Raw genomic sequence first — 15,223 nt, 5'->3', positions numbered from 1 at the left:
TCCTAGACTGCCTTGCACACACAGGTCCTCAACTGGTTCCAGGGATTCCTTAGAAATAGGTCTTACAGGGTGATCAAGAACTACTCTTTCTCCCACAGCTGGGCCAATTCCTGTGGGGGTTCCCCAGGGCTCACCCCTATCCCCCACCCTGTTCAATGTCTATCTCATCTCCCTGGGAAACCTCAAGCACAGCTTCAATCTCAAATTCTTCATTTATGCAGAGGACATCATGATAATCATCCCACTAACTAGTTTCACTCTAGAGCTGCTCAACTCGCTATCAAACTTACTCAGGCAGATAGAACTCTGGATGCTATCCTATAGATTAAAACTAAACTCTGACAAAACCAAATTCTTCCTGGCCACCCCCAGCGACAAAATCAAAGATACCTCAATTCAAGTGAATGGATTGGATTTCCCCCTAGAACAAACCCTAAAAATATTGGGAGTCACCTTAGACAAACACCTATCCCTCGAGAAACACACTTATCTTACCATCAGGAAAAGCTTCTCGGTGCTCTGGAAACTCCGCACCATAAAAAAATACTTCGATGACAACTCATTCCGCCTATTAGTACAATCCTCCATTCTCAGCATCCTGGATTATTGCAACATCATTTATCTAGGCTCCACAAAGAAAACCAGGAGACTAAAACTGATTCAGAACACCGCCGTCCGCCTTATATTTGGCTTAAACAAATGGGAACACATCACCCCTTTCTACCATAAACTGCACTGGCTGCCATTTGAATCCAGAGTCCTATTCAAGTTCGCATGCCTCTGCTACAAAACTGTATTTGGTCTATCTCCAAACTACCTCAACCCTCACTTCAAGCTAAATTACAATAATAAAAACTCTTGCATAATTCATCTGCTTGCCTTCCCCCCCCCCTAAAATTATGTCACCTCAAAAGGTTCCTCGACAAAACCTTCTCCTTCCAGGCAGCCAAACTAAACTCATGGCTTGCCCAAATTGTACTTGACGCCCCCTCCTACCTTGACTTCAGAAAAAAACTCAAAACTCACTTATTCCACGAACAGAACCCCTAACACACCCTCTCACCCCCTCAACTCCCCTCAATCCACATGAAACTCCACTTCCCCTCTTATTGTACCCACCAAACCAAGTTAACTTCAACGACCGGTTTTCCTGTAAAAAAATTTTTTTTACCTTCCTATTGTACACTCTTGTATATTCCTGTCAACTCCAATGTTTTTCATTGTCTGTAATCTTAATTAATTGCTGTGAACCGCCTAGAACTCTCTGGGTATGGCGGTATACAAAATAGTTATTATTATTATTAAAATAGAAACAGATAGTAATTTAATTGCAGTGCTTGAGCAGGCTATAGTTTAATAACGTAACAGCATAATATGGTTGATAATAAGAACAAATTCATTCACTCTGCAAAGTTTTTGTGTCCATTCTGCCTTGGATACATCTGAGATTCCAGTTAGTATCTCCCCAGAACAGCCTATTGTGTCTCCTTTCTTGACAGCAAATATACTACAGAAAAAAGCCTTAAGACATCAACTACATATCGGAGGGGGAGAGGGACCTTGGGGTGATAGTGTCCAAAGATCTAAAGGTGAAAAAAAAACAGTGTGACAAGGCAGTGGCTGCTGCCAGAAGGATACTGGGCTGTATAAAGTGAGTCGTGGCGCATGGCGCGTGGCGCGTGGCTCGTGGTGGCTAGCGTGCTGTTTATGGTACGATGCAATGGATGTCAGAAGCATGATAGTGCAGTATTTTTGTAGCGCCAGTTTTTCATATGGTTCTGGGTAATTCTAGTTAGAGACAATTCTGTGTCAGTTAAGGACCACGCCCAAATAGAAGCGTACGAAAAACAGGTGAATAAAACATTTAAATATAATGTAGCTAAGGCCAGAGAAAAAAAACACACTAAAGATTAATATAAGGAAAAGAATGGTGTTTTTTTGTGTACTTTGCTGTTGAACTAAATCATGGTGGAAATCATGGTGGAAATCATGATTACATGATTACATGGAGGTTCTTTTGTATGTACTATGACTGTCCTGTCTTAGGCCAGCATCTTGTGCCAGTGAATAGTTTCTGTTCTTTGTTCAGCTTCCCGCCTTTAGCCTCGTGGTTCTAATTGAAAACAGATGTGCTCAGGCTAGTTAGGAAAAGCATATCAGACTCCATATTCCAAACTGAGATATAAAATGTATGAAGTATGAATGGCCAAAATATGAATGAAATTATGAATGTTTGGGGCCCATGAATGTAATATGTGATGATATGATTGTGGAAATATAAATGGTTTATGTTTATAAGCAGAAACATTAAGAAAAAATCTTAAGCATAACATCTGGAAGTAATTAGAGTCAGTCTCAAGAATAGGGAGAAGGGGGGCATTGGAAGCCCATGCTTCAGGAAGAGGAGAGGGGGATTTAACCCCCCCTTTTTCTCCTGAGTAAGATTTCTGTGTAAGGCTGTGCAATTTGAATCTGTCAGCTTAGGAGTTTTTTTTCCTTTAAGGCTCAGAACTTGTCAGCATGGAAGGACTGAGAATTTACCATGTTAATAATTGTGAATTCTTTTGAATGTTAATGTTAATTCAGAAATCATCTGAAACTTTGTATAACTTTTAAACATGGAGGAATGTTTCTTTGTCTAAACTTTAAGACCACCCAGAGAAATGTTATTGGTCGTCAAACTTGATGATGTCACTAAACCAAAAGTTATATAATAGACTGTAATGAGATAGAAAGACGAGACCATTGTGAGAAGGCCAGTCTTTGGCCACGATGATGATCTCCCATGAGCGCAACGTAAGCAATTATGCTATTCTTTTGATCTAATAATGGGAAAATAGAACCAATAATTCAATAAATCCTGGTTATAATTTTAAAACCTTGCGCTGGTGTCATTTTGCATGTAGAATTATTTTCAAACCTGAAGCTTTCACAAATGGCGTCAATGCCCCATGCTCAATTGGTGCCGAAACCCGGGAACTAATTTGACGCCTTGAAAAAGCTTATAGGTTATTCATGGAAACTCTAGGAGCTCTGGAGATTTCGCATGGTTGTGTAACAAAAGGTGGTCACAGGTTGACTGGCTGCGCAGGAATATGGCGGAAATTAGAGATAAAACGGGACCGGAAAACTGGAAAATTGTGAGTATTACGCCTGTTTAAAAAAAAAAAAAAATTAATTAATAAAAAAAAAAAAAATTATTAAAAATAATAAAAAAAAATTATTATTTAACAATAAGGAGCATGCTGCTTGTATATATCTGTACATAAATTTGTGGGTAGAGGGATATGAAGTTAGTGGAAATTAAATATTAATGGAAAAAGAAAAAGAAAAAATTAGAAATAAAAGTAACACAGAAAGAATGTTGTGAAAAGAAAGAAAAAAAAATCCCTTGCAGTGCTGGCATTTTTCCATCCGGCTTTTAAACTGAGCAGTGCCTGTCTGAAAGAAGAAAAAAATTAAGTTTTTGCTTGTCTGATAACAGAGGTTACTGAGTTTGAAGAGGAAAAAATATATATTCTCCGGCTGTGTGTCTAAGCTTTGTCTCTGAACTAACTCTTTCTCTCTGTGAAAAGGAAAACTGTCTGTTTTAATCTGACTTTGAAAAGTTTCCCTCACCCGTCTCTTTGTTTGAAAAAACGGGCTGAGGGCACCCCCCCTCCTTCTTTTTCTCCCTCTGTGCATTTTCAGTGCCTATCTGAAGTAACTACTTTGAAAAGAAAAAAGAAATTGTGTTTCTCAGCTTTGTCTTTCTAAACTCCAGTTCTGTCTCTCTCTGTCTTTTTTGCTTTGCCCTAACTTTTTCTCTTGTCTCTGGAAAAAGAAAAATAAAGTTAATGGCTTCCCGTTCCCTTCAGTGTTCTTTGTTTGAAAGAGCGGGCTGCAAATGGGGGATTTTCACCCCCACCTTTTTCCTCCCTCTATGCCTTCTACAGAGCTATCACGTGTTCTCCTTTGTTCATTACCAGGAAGAGGGGAAGGGGGAGGAAAGAGGGGGAGGGAATAGCAGCAATGGAGTCCTTTGTCTCAGGGCTACAGATTTCCAACAGGTATTTGCTTATTAGTCAGTTAACGAATTTGATTCTTCTTTTTTGAGAAGTCTCGGAGCAAGTCTGTTTGCATATTAAAAGGGTTTATTGAGAACAGTTTGAATCCTATGTATCCGTGGCTTATGTAGTGTGAATGTCAGGATTCAATGTGGTCTCTCTCCGATAAAACTTTAACAGGGAAATGCATGCAGGTTGGAGTTCCGATCAGCCGGGTAATTGTTTAGTAAGGCACTTGAAGTTAATTCAAAGTGGTTTTGATGTCGAGAAGTTGAATATGTTGATTTAAGTTCAAAATGCAGTGTATTGGGAGAGCAGAGTTTACATAGCTAAGTGATCCCTGCGGTGTTAGGAACAATGGAGGTACTTTGGGAGAGTTTCAGAAGCTGTTTGTAGCCTAAGGGCTCAGTACAAGATGCATTCTAGAAAAAAAAAAAAAAGACGTTATGTAGCTTGAATTTTTCCCTTGTTCCTTTATTTTTTAAAAGGGTTATAAGAGTGTTGCAAGAAAAGAAATGTTGGATCAGAATGTGATATTTAAACAAGGTGGATTTTGCCATAAGTGAAAAGGAAAAGAAAGTTTGAATAGCTAGATCGTTTAAATGTTTGGCTGTTTCAAAGCAGGGAGATAGTTTGTAGAACGAATGTACAGGAATGTGGAAAGAAAGCTTGTGAAATGTTAATTCCTTGATTGTAAGGGATCTGATATGGAGAAGTTCGATAGGGAAGATGGGAGAAAAGAAAAGAATTCTGCTGGACTTGGGAATTGTATTCAACAGTGAAAGGATAATTTTGTGGAAAAGAAAAAGATTTATTCCAAAAAACAGATACCATGCTTAAAAGCAGGCAAGTGTGCATAAGGGAAAAATAAAATCCCTGCCTTTATATTTCTATCTCAGTGTTTCAAATTAATTTTGAATATGAATTTTTGTGCCCCTGCATGGTTTATAAAGTATTTTTAAACTTGTGCATTGCCTGAAATGTATGATTAGGGAGTAATTAAATTTAAATGCATTTTAAAATTAAATTGGAAAGTTTAAAATAAAAAGATTAACAAAAATAGAGGTTAAGTACCTATATTTTTTTGAAAATCGAAATAAATGTGAAACAAAGGGCTTGCTAACTTAGTTAACTTAAAAGAACAATTATAATAAACTTTTATGTAAGTGGATGAATTCGGAATTGAAATTTTGCTTACTTTTTACAAGTAAGCTCTTCAGGATAAGAACCCAATAAAGAATATGGAATTGAGAATAATTCCCTGATGTTAGAAAAAAAGAAAGTCTAATTTTAATATGTAGAGAATGTGTCTGCATGTTTAAATTTTCCTATGGCCATATTTTGGGTACTACAGGACCCTGAAAAAAGTCTATTTAATCTGTATGTTTTGTGTTTCAGTTAAGAACCTTCTTTGAATCTTTTCAACAATTCTACACAGAAGACTCTGCAATACAAGAATTTTGCAGAGGGGATAAAGTGCCATATGTTTCTCTTTTCTTTGTTCTTTTGTTAATGAACATGTGCTTTCCTTCCAGGATTTACACTGACCAGCAGTACCACATACCACCACTAGAGCTGTGGAGAACACAGAAAAAAAAAAAAAAAAAAAAAAATTCCGATGCTGAATTTTCGGCAGGAATTTCAGTGTTCCTTTGTCTTCAACTAATGAGCTGTGCTTACCTTTCAGTTGTACGGGTGTAAAGAAAAGCAGTTCCATAGTTACAGAAAAGCCAAGCTTGAATTATGAAAACGTTGCAGCATGAACTTTTTAAAGCCATGATTTAAATTTCACTGAAATTAATTTAGAGACTCCGACCTTACAAGTTGCTAAAACTATTTGCAAAAGACATTTCTGGACTCATATAAAAAATTTTGAACGAAAAAACAGACTTTATCTTAAACCATGTTACTTTAAATCATTTCATTTGAATTAGGCTTCTGAACTTTAATTATGCTTTTGCATAATTTCATAGATTTATTCTGATATTGTATTAATAACTGTATTTTCTTTATCATTGTCTTCATGCATTGTTCTCAGAAAATATTTTGTGTATCCTGTATTTTAAATTTTATTTCATATGACTGTATTTCTATACACAGTGGCAGCTTCTAAGCTGTAACACAGTGCCACAATATTGTTTAATTGGGTTTAACAGCTAATATCATCAGTCCTTTTAATGATTTTAATTTAAATTTGAGAAATGAGTTCCTGCAACACACACAGAAAAAGAAAACTTATATCTGATGTGCATGCATTATCTGCACATGAGTACATTTCCATATTAAGCATATATTTGGGTTTTCTTAACACTGTGCATTATTTTACACTTTATTGATTTAATTCCAAGATTTTATAACATAACACTTTTGAGCATAGGGACTAATTAAATTAGGTAATACTGAGGTTCTCTTTATCTTAGGGAAATCTAGGGTTCTATTTTTCTTTAGCTATACTTTCTCTAAATTTCTGACTTTTTAAACTTTAAAAGTACTGGAGTTTCATGAATACCTCTATGAATAAAACAACAGACACTAGGTTAGTCTCTGCTCTAGGACTGTACTTGCACCTAGAACAGACACTGACTGTCTAACTACCACTGGAATGGTAAGTTTCCTATATGATATGGTTTTAGACAGCAACTTACATAAATGTACACTTAGATGGGTTTTATCTAGAATAGTGGATGGGATTTGCTTGCATTCTCACTAGAGAATTCAAGTAAGCTTTGGGTAAGATCTTCTAGGCACCTGCCGTTGCAGGCCTAGGTAGTACATTTTTTCTGGCTTTTGCTATCTAATTGGCATTAAAAGAATATACTTGCACAGACACACACTGATCCATAAGAAGAACCGTACCCTGAGTAAACCCCAGCGCCACAGATAAGACCACGAGCTCAATTCTGAATATTACTTCATAAATTCAGAAATATTCAAGAGGGGACTGAGTCGTGGCGCATGGCGCGTGGCGCGTGGCTCGTGGTGGCTAGCGTGCTGTTTATGGTACGATGCAATGGATGTCAGAAGCATGATAGTGCAGTATTTTTGTAGCGCCAGTTTTTCATATGGTTCTGGGTAATTCTAGTTAGAGACAATTCTGTGTCAGTTAAGGACCACGCCCAAATAGAAGCGTACGAAAAACAGGTGAATAAAACATTTAAATATAATGTAGCTAAGGCCAGAGAAAAAAAACACACTAAAGATTAATATAAGGAAAAGAATGGTGTTTTTTTGTGTACTTTGCTGTTGAACTAAATCATGGTGGAAATCATGGTGGAAATCATGATTACATGATTACATGGAGGTTCTTTTGTATGTACTATGACTGTCCTGTCTTAGGCCAGCATCTTGTGCCAGTGAATAGTTTCTGTTCTTTGTTCAGCTTCCCGCCTTTAGCCTCGTGGTTCTAATTGAAAACAGATGTGCTCAGGCTAGTTAGGAAAAGCATATCAGACTCCATATTCCAAACTGAGATATAAAATGTATGAAGTATGAATGGCCAAAATATGAATGAAATTATGAATGTTTGGGGCCCATGAATGTAATATGTGATGATATGATTGTGGAAATATAAATGGTTTATGTTTATAAGCAGAAACATTAAGAAAAAATCTTAAGCATAACATCTGGAAGTAATTAGAGTCAGTCTCAAGAATAGGGAGAAGGGGGGCATTGGAAGCCCATGCTTCAGGAAGAGGAGAGGGGGATTTAACCCCCCCTTTTTCTCCTGAGTAAGATTTCTGTGTAAGGCTGTGCAATTTGAATCTGTCAGCTTAGGAGTTTTTTTTCCTTTAAGGCTCAGAACTTGTCAGCATGGAAGGACTGAGAATTTACCATGTTAATAATTGTGAATTCTTTTGAATGTTAATGTTAATTCAGAAATCATCTGAAACTTTGTATAACTTTTAAACATGGAGGAATGTTTCTTTGTCTAAACTTTAAGACCACCCAGAGAAATGTTATTGGTCGTCAAACTTGATGATGTCACTAAACCAAAAGTTATATAATAGACTGTAATGAGATAGAAAGACGAGACCATTGTGAGAAGGCCAGTCTTTGGCCACGATGATGATCTCCCATGAGCGCAACGTAAGCAATTATGCTATTCTTTTGATCTAATAATGGGAAAATAGAACCAATAATTCAATAAATCCTGGTTATAATTTTAAAACCTTGCGCTGGTGTCATTTTGCATGTAGAATTATTTTCAAACCTGAAGCTTTCACAAATGGCGTCAATGCCCCATGCTCAAAAGAGAGGCATAACCAGTAGACGAAAGAAGGTGTTATGCCCCTGTACAGGTTGTTGGTGAGGCCCCACTTGGAATATTGTGTTCAGTTTTGGAGACTGTATTTGGTGAAGGCCATATGAAGACTTGAAGCAGTCCAGAGGAGGGTGACAAAAATGATTGGAGGTTTGCACCAAAAGATGTATGAGGAGAGACATAGCACCCATAAATATCTCTTTAAAAAATTTTTGTTAAAAGATTTTTGTGAATTATGTGACAAGAAAACTTCTATTGCTGATTGAAAGGCAACACTTATCTTAAGAATCAGTGGATCAGGCCAAAATGTTGATATTTCAAAAATCCTGACACCCTTTATTTTTGGTGTTTCAACCCCAGATGGGTCTTCCTCGGGGGATGTTAACTATAAGCTGCCTCTCTGCAAATTAATACAACATATTTAACACTCTATCATTGTGCAGTGAGCTCCTATCCACAACAACAATGTCCTATTGTCGCTTGGGAAAATGCTTGAGTATCTGATTGTAAAAACTGCTTAGATAACCTTGATAGGCGGTATATAAAATCCTAATGAAACTTGAGATCTGAGATAAACAGATATGAGTAAAGCCAGCAAGATCCAATGCTGATACCTATATAGATAGTGGGTTTGCCTTCTCCCCCACCAAATGTCATTAAATCTGCTTCTGCTCCTGTCTCAACCTCCTTCCACATCTACTTCAAGAGGTCTACCTTTCCCTCTGTCTGACTTCCTATGTCTGTCAGCAAATCAATGTCCTCTAACTTGCTCAGAGTGGCAAATAGATCTTTAACCATCTTATTGGGCAGAATAGATGATAGCCTACAGGTAGAAGACTTACATATCAACACACCTCCTCTGGAGGAGGAGGAAGATGAGTCTGTGGAACCACCAATCAATACTCAAGATGCTAGTGGGGCAGCTGTACCAGGACATGTGCCTAAGGCTCCCAGGCCTATTCTGATTGGCCCAGGTACCTCAGGCCCCACCTATGGGTGGGGTTTCTGCTGCCTGGGCCAATCCTGCCCCATTCTGGACCTGGCTGGCCTGCCGGACGGGCGGGTTTGGCACCCGTCCGTCTGGCCAACATTAAAGGTACGGGGAAGGGGGGTGGGGGTGGAGGGGTTGTGGGGTTGGCTGGGGGGTCGCGGGTCGGTGGGGGTGACGATCAGGGGTTCTGGGAGGGTGGTCATTGAGGGGAGGGGGTTGTGTCGAGGGCAGGACGGCCTGGGATCCTTCCTGCCCGTATTGTAGTGAGGGGTGGGGGGGTCACTGGGGCCAGGAGGGCTTGGGCTCTCTCCTGGCCATATCGAGTCAGGGGGGCACGATCGCCGGGGCAAGAGGGCTTGGGCTCCCTCTTGCCCCGATGTTGTTGGGGGGAGGGGGTCACGGTTCAACGGGACAAGAGGGCTTGGGCTCCCTCTTGCCCCGATGTTGTCGGGGAGGGGGTTGTGGTTCAAAGGGGCAAGAGGGCTTGGACTCCCTCTTGCCTCAATGTTGTCAGGGGGGGTTCGCGGTTAAAAATGGCAGAAAGGCTTGGGCACCCTCTACCCGTATCATTGTAGGGGGGGATATTCTGTAACCGGTGTTGTTTTTGACAGACACCGGTTACAGAATCCAGCTTTTAGGCGAAGGACTGGCTCCTCCTTCACCTAAAGGCTCTTGTTTTGGGCGTTTCGGAGTTAGGCTTTTTTAGGTTAATTATATGGTGTTAGTGTAGACATAGTGGTGGTCTGGGCATTTAAACAGCTGAACGTAGAGGCAGGCCATTATCAAAAAAAATCCTGCTTTTGGACGTTTTTTTTTTATAATGGACATTTTCCCTGCTTCTATTTTCAATGTTTAAGGCCTTAGGCCAAAAGGGGACTTAGACTTTTTTTTTTAATTATTATGCCCCTCAACATGTGTAGATATTGTCCTAGAAATCTAATCATGATATAAAGAATATTCTCTCAGAACCCCCAACATGCACCAGCCATCTGGACATGGGCTAATGGAACAGAGAATCATCATAGATACATTCTGTTCTCTGAGAACCTGATCTCATTCACAGACAAAACACAAGTGAAGCATTTAGTCGGCTACGAGAATGAAAACAAACAGAACTGCTACATATCTGAATAGATGGAATGGCGCTCCAAATGCCAGGTGGCCAGGTGGTATGTAATGGCAACACCTCCAATGGATCCATCTCTGAGTAACCAAAGAGGTGACAAGTCATCAGAAGACAAAAAACATGGTTAAGGCACTAAGATGAGTAAGGGAGAGGGGCTTTCATCTGCCAGAGCACTTGCCCCACCCTGCTGAGGAATGGTTTAGGGCTATAGCATGTCCTTCCGTGCTCTACAACTGTAGCAATCTCCTGACGCACTTGTACTGTGGGAGCACCCTGCTAACCAAAAGACTTAAAGGTGAACACATGAATAGCAAATCCCCTCCCCCACCCCATTTATCTTCTGAGAAAGGACTCTGTAGGAGAGTAGCCTTGAAAGGTCAGCATCAGGCTGGGAGTGTGAACAAACTTCCTAGGCTGGAACGGGGTAAGAGCAGGAGAGAAGCTCCTGCCAACATCAGGCTGGGAGTATGAACGATCTTCCCAGGCTGGAACGTGGTAAGAGCAGGAGAGAAGCTCCTGCCAACATCAGGCTGGGAGTGTGAACGATCTCCCCAGGCTGGAACAGGGTAAGAGGAGGAGAGAAGCTCCTGCCAACATCAGGCTGGGAGTGTGAACGATCTCCCCAGGCTGAAACGGGGTAACCTGTCATGTGCAGTTTGTGTAAACATGCAATAGCAGTTGTTATATTCAAACACAGCACACATATGACGTATTTGTCATCAATAGGCAGCCCCTCATACTAGATAAACACCCATTGTAATGCTGGCTTAATCAAAGGAGCCCATAAGTATGCACCATCCTAAGTGTGAGATTGCCACCTTAAATGTAGGCAGTTTTAATATTGGCCTATGTAGAAGGCGGCTGTCTTATCAAAGAACCAGGGATTGTGGAGACGGCACCTGGTGGCAATTGCCACACAGCTAGTAAAAGGAGAGGAGGGGATATGATAGAGACTTTCAAAATACTAAAAGGACAAAATAGAGCAAGAAACATCATTATTCATATTGTCAAATGTGACTCGGACAAGAGGTCATGGACTGAAACTGAGGGGCAACAGGCCCAGGACAAATATCAGGAAATTCTGTTTCACACAATGAGTGGTGGATGCTTGGAATGCCCTCCCGGAGGAGGTTGTGATGGAGACCACCATTCAGGGATTCAAGGGCAAGTTGGATGCACACCTTCTTGCAAATCACTTTGAGGGATACGGGTAAACAAGGTCTTCAGCAGGGAACACCTGGATTGGCCTCCGCTTGTGCGGGTCACCGGACTAGATGGACCTAGGGTCTGATCCGGTGAAGGCATTTCTTATGTTCTTATGAGGGGATTGAGACATCTGGCCTTTACTTCTATTTGGAGCAATGGAGGTAAAACCCGGATGCCTCAGTCCATCCATATGATTCTGCTTCCTAAATCAAAGCTACAGAGTATAGTGATGCAAGCTGTTCTCCATAACACTTTCCTAGGAGCCAACCGTTGCCGTGCCTGCCCTCTTCAAACTGGCGGAATATGGCCGATTGTCGCAGGATGTAGAAATTGTGGGTAGATCCTGGAAATCTGGCCACCACATTCATGATCAACATATCTGAGACGCACACCACCTGCATGTTAAGGGAATGGAAATGCTTCCGGTTCTGGTAGCAGGCATCCATGGCACTGGGCGGGACTAATGCCACATGTGTACAGTCGATGGCCTCCAAGACCTGTGGTATTCTAGCTACATCCTCAAATGATGCTCCTAGAGCTTCCCATGCTGCCCTGGTGTTGGGCCATCATGGCACCGAGTACCTGTTGGAGACACCTTGAAAATGAGGGTGGAGATATCCATGTCACGGCAGCAGCAGATGAAAGCTGACGGACCCCAGAAAGTGCAGGACAGAGACCAGCTTGCAGATCCCGGGGATGGCTCCGGAACTAGCAGTCAAAGGCTCCAGATTGTCCCAGAGCTGATCATACAGTTCTGCGATTGCAGCAGAACTGAGGCAGTACAACATGACCACGTGGTCTTCCCTCTGGCCTCACAACAGCCTCCAAACACGAAAGAGGCGAGGGAGACATGGCCGTTGTTTAGCCCTTGAAGCCGCCCATGCTTCTACTGCTGCTGAAGCTGGCCTACTGCTCCTGCTACTGGTCTTTGCTGGGGGGTGCCTCCTCATGCACACTTGCACCCTGTGGCTATGCATGTTCTACCTCTACCAAGAGGATTGCTAGTGGTGCAGCACAACTGTAAACAGCCATGCAAATACTTCCTGGCTGCCAGAGCTTCCTGTCCTGTTTTATTGGCTGAAAGGTGATGTCATCATATGCAGTACCGCGCGTTAGTTACCATATGCAGCGCACGCTATAAATAAACTGTTAACTACACCTATTTTCATGGCGTTAAACAGGAACACAATAAATATGCGATAGAGTCGCGCTATTGCATCTGGCTAGACTGCACGCTACATAGTTTCTGGTACCCACCAACGCCACACCTCCGTTATGCCCCTATCTCCACCCATATTTTCATTAGGACATTAATGCATGGATTGCTGCGTGATACTACATGATTTACTGCACGCACCACCTAATGCGGCCATAACGCACTGTACTCCGCGCATTAATGCCCTAGCGCACCTTAGTAAAAGGAGCCCATAAAGTCTTGATATTATACACTGAGGGGTTTAATCAAGTGGTTTTTGAGACCCATTGCCCTCCATCCTTATATTGTACATTCTGAAGTGGGTGCTTTGTCTCTGTAGATGGTTCCAGTTAAACTCACTTCATCATCTTCCATATCCTATTAGGGAAAATCCACACATACATACTTCTTATGAGGCTGGGAGCTTGCTACCGGCCAGCGTGCCTGCTGGTCGGCACTCTCTAATGTGCCCCTTCACCTGCATCTACTCCTCCCCCTCCTCCCTCCCACCTGCTCACCCAGTCGCTACATTTAATTTCTTAGAAAAGCACTGTGCCATCCTGTCACTGGCCCGGCATATTCTCTCCACTGTGACCAGCCCTAGTGGAAGCAGGAAATTGTCAGAGAGGGCAGGCCACAGTGGAGAGATGTCACCGAGGTCAGTGGCAGGGTGGCGCAGTGCTTTTCTAAGAAGTTAAATGTGGCGGATGGGTGAGCAAGCAGGAGGGAGGGAGGAGGGGGAGAAGTAGAAGCCAGCAGGGGTATGGCAGAGTGCTGACCAGCAGGCACACTGGCCGATAGCTAAGTATAGAAGGGAGGAGCATATGGGACTGGGGGAAGGGAGAGATATTGGATCCAGATGAGGGAAAGAGAGAGAGAGATGAGGAATGGAGTAAGGGATGGAATGTCAGATGTGTGAGGGACAGGGAGAGATGGATTTGGGGATGGCAGAGGGGAGCAGAGAGGTCAGAAGAGGGACAATAAGAGATGATTTGGAAGGCAAAGGGAGTAAGAGAAGGAGAGATTGACATGAGGGATAGCAGAAGGGGGAAAAGTGAGAAATGGATGTGGAGGGGGCAAGATGGGGAGAGGGAGAGAGATTCAGGAGGAGACAGAAGGGGAAGAGAGAGATGGACAACTCAGGTAAAGCAGAGAAGGAAGAAAAGACATGGCTAGGGAAAGGCAGAGGAAATATGGACTGAGGACTGGAGAGGTAGGAGATGTCATACTTGGAGCACACCAAGACCTCTGGCCATACTCTGCTGCTGCCTGTGTCTTTGTGAAAAAAGAAGTGCAGCTGGAAAGAATGAGGAGGAGACCTACTTGGATGTTTTAGAGCCAGTCAGAACACAGGTACACCCTCTTGGGAGGGGCCATGAACTCTGAGACACAGAAGGGAAGGTGGGGGCATGAACTTGGGACATAGGATGGAAGGATGGGGGAAAGAGATATTGAAGTGAGGAGGGAATAGAAAGGGAGAATTGTTAAGCATGGGTGTGAGTAAGAGGGAAAAAGATGGTGTACATGGGGAAAGGAAGAAAGAGGAGAATTATTGGACATTGTGATGGGAGAGGAGTGAGGTAGAGAGAGATAAGAGGGAGAAATGTTGGATGTGGTGGTGGAGAGGGAACAGTGGGAGAGATGGAAATTGATGCAAGAGTGAGGAATGTTGGACATCTTGGTGGAGGGAATGGAGGAAGAGATGTTGCATGAAGCTGGAGAGGGGTGATAGAAGCAGAAATGTTGGACATGGGATGGTGGGCAGGGGTGAAAGATCCTGCATACAGTCCAGAAGATAAGAGAGAGAGAAGTATTGGATGTGGCAATAGAGGGAGTGGGTTAGAGGCACCCTGGATCCCTCTCTCTCTTTCCCCACTCCCTTTGTAGCAAGGGAGGGAATGAGAGAAAAAGAGATGTGAACAGTGAGATAGAGGAAGACGTGGCACATAGGGGTGGAGGAGAGAGGAAGAAATACTGTGCAGTGATGGGAGGGGAAAAAGAATACACTTTGTGTAGTTTAATTTTGTGGTTACCATTGTGTATTATTAATAAGACTAGTGTTAAAGCCCATTACATTAACGGGTGCTAGAAAGCAGCCCCCTTTCCCTCTCCCCCTCTAGTTCCTCCCTGACTGTCTCTCTGTGGCCCCCTTCTGTCTCCCCTCCCCCAAGCTAAGCAGTCTATCTCCCAACACACCCCTCCCCCCAAAGCAGCCTCCTTTCCCTCCCCCTCCAATTCCTCTCTGACTGTCTTTCCGTGGCCCCCCTTCTGTCTTCCCACTCCCCCAAGCAAAGCTATCTGCCTCCCAGCACACCCCTCCCCCAAAGCAGCCCCTTTCAAGGCCGTTACATTAATGGGTGCTAGAATATGTCTGTCTGTCTTTCTGTCTCTCTCCCTC

General features: G+C 42.4%; 2 protein-coding genes across 2 annotated transcripts in view; one reads left to right on the top strand and one right to left on the bottom strand.

The window, feature by feature from the left end:
• Window positions 1–9,105, bottom strand: part of LOC117346182 (vomeronasal type-2 receptor 26-like) — a gene marked incomplete at its 3' end in the record, with an annotated part of 71,392 nt that extends 62,287 nt beyond the window's left edge. The window contains exon 1 of the mRNA XM_033915584.1: window positions 9,022–9,105. Within this exon, the coding sequence (XP_033771475.1) occupies window positions 9,022–9,105 (84 nt within the window). The remainder of the gene's footprint in view (window positions 1–9,021) is intronic.
• Window positions 9,106–12,113: 3,008 nt separating this feature from the next.
• Window positions 12,114–15,223, top strand: part of LOC117346181 (vomeronasal type-2 receptor 26-like) — a 49,515-nt gene continuing 46,405 nt past the window's right edge. The window contains exon 1 of the mRNA XM_033915583.1: window positions 12,114–12,214. Within this exon, the coding sequence (XP_033771474.1) occupies window positions 12,114–12,214 (101 nt within the window). The remainder of the gene's footprint in view (window positions 12,215–15,223) is intronic.

This window comes from Geotrypetes seraphini, chromosome 12 (genome assembly GCF_902459505.1).
Source record: "Geotrypetes seraphini chromosome 12, aGeoSer1.1, whole genome shotgun sequence".
NCBI classification, from domain to species: Eukaryota; Metazoa; Chordata; class Amphibia; order Gymnophiona; family Dermophiidae; genus Geotrypetes; species Geotrypetes seraphini.
This window is presented reverse-complemented; position numbering and strand designations above follow the sequence as displayed.